The sequence below is a fragment of the Neomonachus schauinslandi genome, chromosome 9 (genome assembly GCF_002201575.2).
Source record: "Neomonachus schauinslandi chromosome 9, ASM220157v2, whole genome shotgun sequence".
In the NCBI taxonomy this organism is placed as follows: Eukaryota; Metazoa; Chordata; class Mammalia; order Carnivora; family Phocidae; genus Neomonachus; species Neomonachus schauinslandi.
This window is the reverse complement of record NC_058411.1, coordinates 40,599,694-40,612,036: the sequence shown is the minus strand read 5'-3', so window position 1 is coordinate 40,612,036 and position 12,343 is coordinate 40,599,694. Positions and strand designations below refer to the sequence as shown.

Sequence of the window (12,343 nt, the reverse complement as noted above, 5' to 3'; positions counted from 1 at the left end):
TGCGCTTTTAATGAGTGCACTGTTCTGTTCCTCTTTATTTTGAAATATAGGAAATAAATGGAACTTGTGAAGTGAAAGCTAAGTTTCTGATAGCTATGATAATTACCAAATAGTGGGAGTACATGCTATTTAGTGGTAGCCAGACACTAGTATTTTGTTGTTGGTTTTATTTCTGTCCATTGTTGCTCTATAAAGATTTAAGAATAAAAATAACACAGTATAACACACTACACTTTAATCTTGGCTTTGCCACTTACTGTTATGACCTTTGGCAGATCACGTTGTTTCTAAACGTGTTTTCTCAACTGTGAAATGTGGATAACATTAATACCTCATAGGCTTATTTTGAGGGTTAAATTAGATAGTGTATGTGAAGTGTCTGGCACACGAGAGTGCCTGATAAGTGTGAATTGCTTCTGAAAGGATGATGTGGTAAGTATGTTGACAGCGGTGATAATAGAAGGAAAGGTGATTGCGGATGGCACTTCCTTTTCAGGTGAGAGAGAATTCAGCCATAAAGATCTGGGTTGTGTATTTGATTTTTCCCTTTATTTCTGAAATAGTTGACTCGTCTCTTCCCCAAACTTTTTAGGACAAACCCAAAGTAATAGTGATTCCATGCCACCCCCTTCAGTAATTGTAAACAAGCCACACCCTGTAACAGTGACTACTTCTATTCCTCCATCATCTCGAAAAACGGAAATTGGAATAAAGAAACCTAACATCGCAATTATAGAAATGAAGTCGGAAAAAAAGGATCCTCCTCAGCTTACTGTACAGGTATGTCAAGGTGCATGAATAGAAAATTTTAAGGAAAAAAAATCTTTGGTTAAACTTTAGCACTTAAAATTTATTGCATTGCTTCATAAAAACTTTGCTTTCATCATGGGTCTTTTGTTCTTTAAAACTGTGATATTAACGTGATATCTCTATCCTTGTTCTGTATGATTTAAGCTACTTTTTCTAAGCCAGTGGCTCATATCCAGGTGACATGATGATATTCCAAAGGGAACAATTGAACAGTTTATTATAATTAATTTTAAAAGAATGAGTGTGACTTTAAATATATATAAGATTTGAATGAATGGAAAGAGAACTTATATGTGAAGATTAAATATTCAAATTGTCAATTCTTCCTAAGTTAATATATAATTTAAGTCAAATTGTAATTTAACCCCCCCCACCCACACAAACCATGTGTTTAATTTTTTGTTTTTTTTCTTTAACTTTAACTTAAGGATCATTTTGATGTTTGAAAGAACAAAGGGTTTTTTAGTATTGGACCTGTACAATGAAGTATTTCAGAAATAGCCTTGGTTATTTAAAAAAAAAATGTAATATGGGACACCTGGGTGGCTCGATTGGTTAAGCATCCAACTCTTGATTTCAGCTCATGTCATGATCTCAGCATTGTGAGACTGAGCCCCACATTGGGCTTCGAGATGTGCATGGAGTCTGCTTAAGATTCTCTCTCTCCCTCTGCCCCCCCCCCCACCGACTCGAGTACTCTCTCTCAGCACTCTCTTGCTCTCTCTTAAAAAAAAAAAAAAAAAGAATGTAGTATGTGGTAGTTACTTCACGTATTAGTAGTAAATAGGAGTCTTGTCAGTGAAATAATATGTTGTAATTGGTTAATAATGTGGAGAATAGATCAGTTTTAGACTCTAACCTCCCACTGTATGACACATGAGTTCTTTTTTTTTTTTAAGATTTTATTTATTTATTTGACAGAGAGAGAGACAGCGAGAGAGGGAACACAAGCAGGGGGAGTGGAGGAGAGAGAAGCAGGCTTCCCACCAAGCAGGGAGCCCGATGTGGGGCTCGATCCCAGGACCCCGGGATCATGACCTGAGCCGAAGGCAGATGCTTAACAACTGAGCCACCCAGGCGCCCTGACACATGAGTTCTAAATAGGCAACAGGCAAAAGTATAACTGTAAAATGTAAAAACAGCAGAATTAGAAGATAATTGCATGGAATCTTTATCAAAGCTGAAGCTAAGTCTGGATATGAGAGAAGAAAACCTACATATGATAAAAGAATAGATTTGAATCTGTAAAATCTAAAACTGAAGGTAATATAAAAAATTCCTATATAAAAAGGAAAACATACAATTAGAACATATGAAAGGAAGATGCTAGAAGGTTAATTTTTAAATCTGAAAACTTCCATAAATTAATAAGAAAGCAGATGCAAATCCAGGAATATTCAAAGAACCTGAGTAGGACCCTACAGAAGAGGAAATACAGTTTATGAGCAAGAAAATGAATAATTTAAATCTTTCTAGTTACTAAGATAATCCAAATTAAAATAACAATAATATGCCTCCATTTAAAAACTTATTGCTGAGACAATTATGTTTTTGATGACATAAATAGAACTCATTTGGACTACATTTTGGCATTAATTATCAAGAATTTTAAATATTCATGCTCTGTGATTCAGGAAGTTAATCTAGTATCTGGTTATCTAGCATGATAAATAATTCAAAGTTTAGGGAGGAGAAAACCCTATATATATGAAGAAGTTTTTTGTGGTGATAGGTATAATAGTGGAAATATTAGGAATATCATAATTGTTTGCCAACAGGAAAATGGTTAAATAATTATGGCATATGTATTGTTGAAATATTATATAGTTATTTAAAATATAATTATTAAGTTTCTGTGGGAGCATGAAAGGTGCTTGTAACCTAGTTAAAATGAGAAATCAGAAATAAATAGTAAAAAGGAAAGGGAAGATTGAAAATAAAGTTATCTTAAGATAGTAGGATTTTATGTGTTCCCCTTTATTTTCTAAATTTTGTAAAATATGCTTTCATAACTTAAAAAATTGTTATCCCTTGACTTCTCAATAAAAAGTTAAATATATGTTATTGATGTATAGACTGACAAATATTTCAGTCAAAATGATGAACAGAAAGCTGGATGTTGTGTTTTGTTTTAGGTATTACCCAATGTGGATATTGATAGCATTTCGAATGGTAGTGCTGATGTCGATCTATCTGTGCCTAGTCCCAAAGAAGCATGTCCTCCTCTGAAAACCTTGACACAGGTATTCAGAAATTTATCAGATAGTTTTGAGTAATGTCTGACTACGGAGTTTAATATTCCAGGCGAAGTCTTCCATTATATAATCTATTATAATAATTTAGGTTTTGAGGAAAAGACTCAGAATGAATCTAGTATTGCTGATGAACTTGAAAAAGAAAGTTTAAGATCCTTACATTTATAAACATTGTGAAAGTGATAATTCTCAGTGTAGCTTTTTGGTAATTTAAGTTGTCTCATATGTGAAGAGAGAATTTCTATCTCTTTGGAGAAGAAACTTGATTTAAACAGGAATCACATTATAGTTTTCCTGAATATGAATTTCATAGTGATGTTTGGAGTTCATGTTTTGGGATGTTACTTTGTCAATATAGTATTGATATGATGCAAAAATAGGCATTTCTCCCTAGTATTTATTTGCTATTGAATAATGAAGCTCTAACTTTAAAACACACTGAAATAACACTGTACTGAAATAACACTATAACTTTCCCCAGCTTTCATCTGTTGTAAGAAAATGTGGTCCTCAAGGATACAGTTTTAAGGAGAGGGAAAACACCAACAATTTTTCATGATCAGAAATAGTAAAATAGGGGCACCTGGGTGACTCAGTCGGTTAAGTGTCTGCCTTCGGCTCAGGTCATGATCTCCAGGTCCTGGGATCAAGCCCCGCATTGGGCTCCCTGCTCAGCGGGGAGTCTGCTTCTCCCTCTCTCTCTCTGCCCCTCCCCCTGCTTGCACGTCTGCTCTCTCTCAAATAAATAAAATCTTTAAAAAAATAAAATAAAATAGAACTGACCTAAATGGCAATTGTGCCTAATTTAATTTTCTCATCAGTAAATTTTTTTCATCAGAAGTTTATTAAAACATATGGCTACAGGGGCGCCTGGGTGGCTCAGTCATTAAGCGTCTGCCTTTGGCTCAGGTCATGATCCCAGGGTCCTAGGATCGAGCCCTGCATCAGGCTCCCTGCTCAGTGGGAAGCCTGCTTCTGCCTCTCCCACTCCCCCTGCTTGTGTTTCCTCTCTCGCTATGTCTCTTTCTGTCAAATAAATAAATAAAATCTTTTAAAAAAAAATATGGTTACAAATAATTTTTTGAACTATTTATCATTCTCTCAGGAAGGGGCTAATGTGATTTTGGGGACTCAAGTGAGGCCTAGAGGCTAAATTAGTATAATAACTTTCTAATTTATTTGATTCTGTATCTGTCTTTTTGTGAGTTTGTATATAAGTATACTTACATATTTAACATATAAACACTGTTTTAACTATACGAGAGAAATCATAATCCTGTCAACCTGATCAATTGACTTCAGTTGCATTGTTGATGGAGTCATTGACAAAAACTTATATTTAATTTTTGATAACTATTGAAATGAAACCTGATGGCTTCGGTACTATCTTGGATTTCATTTATTTAATGAAATCAATTCTAAACAGGATTATTAAAAAAATAGGGCCATGTAATTACAAGCTTATGTTATGGGTGGAAATATGATAAATTATATATAAATTAAAAAGATATTAAGTATAACAAAATCTTTTTGAAAATGCTTTCTTAGACCCCAGAACTTATGAAGGTAGATGAAGAAGAGGTGGAGTTTCCGGGAACGAGCTTTGATGAAGTAATTGATATCATACAGGTAACAAAGCTTAGAAACCGTGAGAAATTAATTTTATATTGTTGGCGAACTTGTTATAATCAATATTATTTCCAGGAGGGTTTTTTTTGTCAATTCTTCAGATTTTTCTATATAGACAATCAGGTCCTCTGCAAACAAGGACAATTTTATTTCTTCCTTCCCAACACCTTTTATTTCCTTTTATTGTCTGCTTGCATTAGCAAGGACTTTTAGTACAGTGTTGAAAAGGAATGACAGGAGGAAACATCCTTGCCTTGTTCCTGATAGTTGAGTATGTTTTGACCATCAATATTATGTTACAGTGCTTTGAGAAACTTCCCTTCACTTTTGAGCTAATACATTTTTATTTTAAAATTATAAAGTTAGTATTCTATAGTACAGTGTTCTCTTCATCTATATCCTCTAGCTGCCTCAGTGAAACTTAATGATTATCAGACGGTTCCCATCTACATCTCATCTTTCCTGCTTCCTGTTTTCTTCCTTCTTTCCATTTCCTTTGGCTTCCCTCCCTCCAATCTATTCTTTCTTTATTCTGTTACATTGGTCTGTCTGATTTCTGGATTATTGGCAAGATCACCAGTTAGCTCATATTGAGGGAAAAAGTTGTGAGGGGTCTAAAATCCAAGAGAAGAGCCCATATAGCAGGAAGAGCTATAAAAATCATAGAAATGGTAAAATAGAAGAAGGGGGAAAATAAGAGGAAATAAAATATAAAGGATGGGAGAAAAGATCATAGAACACAGAAACTACTTGAATAATAAAATGTCAGTACCATTTCAAGACATTTGTTCGTATTTTTTCAGAACTAAGACCAGTTTTGTTCATCATAAAATCAAACCCTATTTTAGAATATTAGGAGATATGCAGTATATTAAAGGTTTTTGTTTACTGGTTTGTCTTCTCATGTGAATTCTACATGAATGTTTCAAAGGCAAGAATCTTAGTTATCTTTATATTTCTAATGTCTAGCAAAGACATTTGACAGCTAATTTTTTTTTCAATGTACAAGTGAAAGAAATAGTTCTAGAAATAGCAAATGATTTGAAGCCAAAGCCAAGTGTTCCGACCCTGGCTCTGCCACTTATTAGTTGTGGAGTTCATTTTTTGATGGGAGGATATTAATCGAGTTATAATTTTTAAAGACTCCAATTTTTTTGAGATACATGTTAAATCATTTACAGGTAAAATGATATCTGTGATTTGTTTCAAAATTATATGTGAAGGGTAAAGTGGATGGGGGGATTATAGATGACACAAGTTAGCCATGGGTTGGTAATTGTTAAAGGTGGGGAACAGGTAGATGGGATATGCATAATTTATATGTAACCAATATAGTATATGAGGGCTATTTTGTTTACTTTTAAACATGTGTGATATTTTCATAATGAAAAGTTAAAAAAATTTCAGAAATTACTCCTTTGATCATGATATGATGGTGCAAACTATGTATAGGATAACCTAACTGCATATGTAAATGTAAATTATAGGTTCAGAAAGAGGAAGCAGTGATATTTGGAAGCATCGGTTTTATGATGATAATAAATTAAGGTAATAAATTTCTAGAGGGAAATGTTAATTTTTATGCAGGAAAAACCAAGTTATCTAGTTTGTTTTATGACTGCTTTAAATGAACACTGGATTTTAAAAAGACAGAATAATTGTATAATTCAGGTTTCTTCAAGGCAATTTGTATGACAAATGTGTGTATTGTAAATAACATGATGCCACCTAATAAGAAATGCTATCGATAATGTAGAAGCGTTGGGTTAATTTACCGACCTAAGTTCCCTGCCTACACTGGTCACTCAGTAAATGTTAAACAGATACATGAATATAATAGTTTTGTTTTTATTGTTACCAGGAAGAGGAAAAACGTGATGAAATTCCAGAATACTCTGAACCAGTTCTGGAGTTTAACAGAAGTGTTAAAGTTGTTTCTACAAAATATAATGGTCCTCCATTCCCGCCAGTTGCTTCTACTTTTCAGCCTACTACTGATGTTCTAGATAAAGTAATTCAGAGAAAAGAAACATTGGAAAATAGCTTAATTCAGTGGTGAGTTTACAGTGGTGTTGGTGTGAACAGAATCGTAGTAGCAGATTTAAATAGAAAGATTTAAGTTTTAGTTGAAAATCTTCCTTGTCTCCTTTTGTTTATTAAACTTGTCCTTTGCTACAGTCACTGGGAACTATTTGATATGATGTGAGGTTTAACTAGTTGTTGAAGGTATTGTTTCTTTTCTTGAATATTTGTATTTAGGCTGTCTTTTATGGCAAAAGAGGCTGTTGTTAAGTAACAAAAGCCTTAAAAATGTACATATTCTTTTTTTTTAATGTACGTATTCTTTAGTCCAGTGATTCACGTCCAGAAATTCCTAAGGAAATAATTATGGTTCTGCTACTCAGCCACAGACTACTTAGTACATATAGTGCTTACCATAAACAAGGCATTGTTCTGCTTGTTACTTCTATAAACTTATGAACTCTGTTTTTATCCCTGTTTTTACCTGTGAGAAATTTTAAGGAAGTTATGGAATAAACTAAACTGAATAGTAATAGTTATCAAGATTAAACTTAGAAGAATATTAAATGATGTTGAACAATATTAATAAAGAGTATTTAATGCTGTTGAAAGATATTATTAATTACAAGACCTTACTCAAAAATAAATGTGCCAGGGGCGCCTGGGTGGCTCAGTTGGTTAAGCGTCCGACTCTGGATTTCAGCTCAGGTCATGATCTCAGGGTCGTGAGATTGAGCCCCACATTGGGCTCTGTGCTGGGCGTGAAGTCTGCTTAAGATTCTCTCTCCCCATCTCCCTCTGCCCCTTCCCGACCCCACCCCCACTTGCATGTGCACTCTCTCTCTCAAAAAAAAAAAACAAAACAAACACAACAACAACAACAAAACAAAAATAAATGTGCATAGGGAAAAATTTGAAAAACATATACCAAATTGTTAGCTGTGTTTATCCACGAGTCTGGGATTATGTGTGAGCCTCATCTATTTTTTTAACTTATATATTTTCTAATTTCTCTACAATGAATATCTATTACATGTATAATAATAATTTTTCATCAGCCTCTTAGGTGCTCTAAAGAAATGTACAGAAGTGGTCTCCTATTGTGTTCCCCTTTTCCTTCCTCCTCTCCTTCCTCTTTCATTTCCGAAAAATGACCTCGGAAATCAATTGTCTTACCTTTTTAAGAGGAAACCTACCCGTATTGCAGTCTATATATTTGTTTCTTTGAAGAGAGGGCAGCTGGACTTCTTTTCTGACTCTGATCTTGTGTGCTATATTGTATAGGTGTTTTCAGAGTAGGGAACCAACCTTTTCGGTCCATGATATATCAGATAATCCTTGACCTAAGCCTTATTATGAATTTAAGAGGTCTGTTAAACTTTTCATTAGACTAATCTGCAAGTTTATTAAGTGAACTTTAAATCTGTCTCCCACATGGAGATTCTGTTTCATGTGGTTTATTTCACTGGGAGATACTTATTTTTTCTTTCCATATTCAACTTTCAGAATTACTACTTTCACATGTAAATGTTTGTGTCCATGGGTAAAGTTTATTTTTTTTTATTATTTTTTTTTATTCTTATGTTAATCCCCATACATTACATCATTAGTTTTAGATGAAGTGTTCCATGATTCATTGTTTGTGCATAACACCCAGTGCTCCATGCAGAATGTGCCCTCCTCAATACCCATCACCAGGCTAACCCATCCTCCCACCCCCCTCCCCTCTAGAACCCTCAGTTTGTTTTTCAGAGTCCATCGTCTCTCATGGTTCGTCTACCCCTCCAATTTCCCCCGCTTCATTCTTCCCCTCCTGCTACCTTCTTCTTCTTTTTCTTTCTTTTTTTTTTTCTTAACATATATTGCATTATTTGTTTCAGAGGTACAGATCTGAGATTCAACAGTGGGTAAAGTTTATTTTTAAGGGTGTTATTTCTAACACTTTATACATTCAGTCAAATTTAGGAATCCTCAACTTTTATTCCAGGGTAGAACAAGAAATAATGTCAAGAATTATCTCTGGGCTCTTTCCCATCCAACAACAGGCCATACCTAATGTCAGTACTTCAGTCAGTGAGACAAGTGAACCATTGACTTCTGACATCGGTAAGTGAAATGGAATCTTTTACTTTTTTTTGGTATTGAAAGATAAAACCTTGGGGCACCTGGGTGGCTTAATTGGTTGAGCATCTGACTCTTGATTTTGGCTCAGGTCATGATCTCATGAGTTGTGGATAGAGCCCCACGTTGGGCTTTTCACTCAGTGGGGAGTCTGTTTGAGATTCTCTCTTTCCCTCTGCCCCTCCCTGCACACATGGGCTCTTTCTCTCTCTAATAAATAAATAAATCTTTAAAAAAAAAGGTAAAACCTTCAAGTCATGGATTTATGTATTTTAGAAGTAAGTTTAGAAGATAGGCTCTTACTTCCAATATCATTTCCCTGTTTTCTCTATGGTGGAGGTAAGTTTTCTCTCACCTCCGTATTTCATACTGCAGCATTCAGATTATTCTATCCCTCCATCCCTTCCACCCCAAATCTCTCTCTTACTTCCCATAGCACTTTGTATATATATTTGGTATGGGAACTATCAGATTGGATTACGATTGGTTTACGTATCTGTTTCACTAGACTATAAATTACTCGGGATTACAGATGTTTCTCCTTTAGTGCCTAGCCTTTGCCACCTAATGAGACTTTAGGTATTCACTGAATGGACGATTGAGCCTCTTTATGGAACCTGAATCATTCTTTTCATCTTTCCTCCTGTTCCTCTTCTGTCTTCTTTCCTTCTTTCTTCCTTTTCCTCCTCCTCCTCTTCCCTCTTCTCCCTTCTCCTTTTCCATCAGCTTCTTTGAGGTATAGTTTACTTGCCATAATATTCACCAATTCTAAGTACAGTTTGGTGAGTTTTGATAAATAAACACAACTATGTATTAGCCACACAATCATGATAGAGAAAAACAATTCCATTGTTCCAACAAGTTCGTTCATGCCACTTTGTAGTCCCATGCCTTCTGGGCACTAACAGCCACTGATCTGCTTTCTATTACTGTATTTTTGCCTTTACTAGAATTTTATATATATGTAGTTGTATAATATGTAGCCTTTTGTGTCTGCCTTTATTTAGCATATGGCTTTGACAATCATGTTTTATGCATGTAGTAATATTACATTGTATGGATCTATCATAATTTGTTAACACAGTTGCCAGTTGATGGAAATTTGTAGTCTTTTCATTTGGGGCTATTGTAAATAAAGCTATGATATGGATATTTCTAAGCAAATCTTTTAGACACATCTTTTAAGTTCTCTTGGTCATATGGTAAATAGGTGTTTAACTTTATAAGAAACTGCTAAATATTTTGAGGCTGTTCTATTTTGCATTCCCAGCCAGCAGTGCATGAGAACTCCAGTTGCTCTACATCCTCACCAGCACTTGGCGTTGTCTGTGTTTTTAATTATAGACATTCTGTAAGCGTGTAGAGATATCTCATTATTTGCATTTCCCTAATGACTAATGTATATTTTTTTCATGTGCTTATTTGCCACCTGTACACTTACTTTGGTGAAATGTCCTTTTAAATCTTTTGCCCATTTTTAAATTGAGGTTTGTGTCTTCCTATTACTGAGTTGTAAAAGTTCTTTATTTATTCTGGATACAAGTCCTTTATTGGATATATTTTGCAAATAGGTTCTCCTAGTTTGTGTCTTGCCTTTTTATTTTCTCAGCATTATCTTTTGAAAACCAGAAGGGTGGGGCACCTGGGTGGCTCAGTCAGTTAAGTTTCTGCTTTGGCTCTGGTTATGATCCCGGGGTCCTGGGATCAAGCCCGGCGTCAGACTCCCTGCTCAGTGGGAAGTCTGCTTCTCCTTCTCCCTCTGCTGCTCTCTCTGCGGCTCCCCCTGCTTGTGCTCTCTCACTCTTGCTCTCTCTCAAATAAATAAAGAAATAAAATCTTTAAAAAAAAAAAGAAAAAGAAAACCAAAAGATTAATTTTCATAAATTTTAATTTATCAATTTTCCTTTTATAGTTTGTGTTTTTTGGCATATTATTTATGATTCTCAAAATCATTAAGCTTTTCTCCTATGTTTTCTTCTAGATGATGTATGGCTTCAGACTGCATTTAGGTCTATGGTACATGTTGAGTTAACTTTGATCCCTACTTGACACCATATACGAAGTTTTTTTTTAGTATATAGATATCCAGTTGTTCTAGCATTATTTCTTGAAAAGATTATCCTTTCTCCCAATGAATTGTTTTGACACTGTTGTTGAAAATCAGTTGGCTAAATATGTATGAATCTGTTTCTGGGCTTTTTTTCTGTCCCTTGATCTGTAAGTCTGTTTTTATGTCAATACCACATTATTGTAATTTAAAAATAAGTCTAGGGGCACCTGGGTGGCTCAGTCGTTAAGTGTCTGCCTTCAGCTTAGGTCATGATCCCAGGGTCCTGGGATGGAGCCCCGCATTGCATCGGGCTTCCTGCTCAGCAGGAAGCCTGCTTCTCCGTCTCCCACTCCCCCTGCTTTTGTTCCCTCTCTCGCTGTATCTCTCTGTCAAATAAATAAATAGAATCTTTAAAATAAATAAATACAAATAAGTCTTGAAATTGGATTTGTAAGTTCTCCAAATTTGTTCTTTTTTTCTTTTTTTAAGATTTTATTTATATATTAGAGAGAGAGAGTGTGTGCCTAAGCATGACCAGGCGGAGGGGCAGAGGGAAAAGGAGAGGAACAGGCAGACTCCCCACTGAGAGCAGAGCCGGACAAGGGGCCTGATGCAGGGCTTGATGAGGGGTTCTGTCCCAGGACCCTGAGATCATGACCTGAGCCAAAGTCAGACGCCTAACTGACTGAGCCACCCAGGTGTCCCTTTTTCTTCTTTTTAAAACATTCCTATGTATCATTACCTCTATTGTTTTGCTTTCTCTCCGGTCCAGAATTACCTACTTTTCTTCCTCCATGGACTATCTTTTAACTGCCCAAATCCTAGACTTCAGAGTCTATATTTATGGCTTATACTTTCTCATTGCCCACTTTCTCTTTAGTCCTTATGGAGCTTTCTGCCCTTTCCCTAATGAAACTCCTCTCTCACAGAATTTGGTTGTCAAGAATAACCTTTTTTTCCAAATCCTTATCTTCCCTCATGGGTCTAGCGTGGGTGCTGTTGACCACCTCTAATTCTTTTTTTTTTTTAAGATTTTATTTATTTATTTGACAGAGAGAGAGAGAGAGAGAGACAGCCAGAGAGGGAACACAAGCAGAGGCAGAGGGAGAGGGAGAAACAGGCTTCCCGCGGAGCAGGGAGCCCGATGTGGGGCTCAATCCCAGAACCCTGGGATCATGACCTGAGCCAAAGGCAGACGCTTAACGACTGAGCCACCCAGGCGTCCCAGCCACCTCTAATTCTTAAAATGTCCTACTCATTTTGGTTTCTTAGAATCCATTCTGTTGTTGTTTCTGCTATCTTTTTGATTTCTTTAGGACTTAATTTCATCATCATTTTTTTTTTCCCTGTTCAGTTGCTCACCCCTAAACCACACATCTAGGCTGCAAACTTGCAGTTCTTTCTATTGATGAATATTCTACTTGATGCTCCATTGGCATCCCAAACTTGACATGTC

General features: G+C 35.6%; 1 protein-coding gene across 1 annotated transcript in view; it reads left to right on the top strand.

Annotated features, from left to right (window-relative positions):
- Positions 1-12,343, top strand: part of KIAA0586 (KIAA0586 ortholog) — a 107,755-nt gene that overhangs the window by 35,459 nt on the left and 59,953 nt on the right. The window contains exons 17-21 of the mRNA XM_021701334.2: positions 593-780; positions 2,946-3,053; positions 4,614-4,694; positions 6,556-6,749; positions 8,704-8,822. Coding sequence (XP_021557009.2) covers positions 593-780; positions 2,946-3,053; positions 4,614-4,694; positions 6,556-6,749; positions 8,704-8,822 — 690 coding nt within the window. The remainder of the gene's footprint in view (positions 1-592; positions 781-2,945; positions 3,054-4,613; positions 4,695-6,555; positions 6,750-8,703; positions 8,823-12,343) is intronic.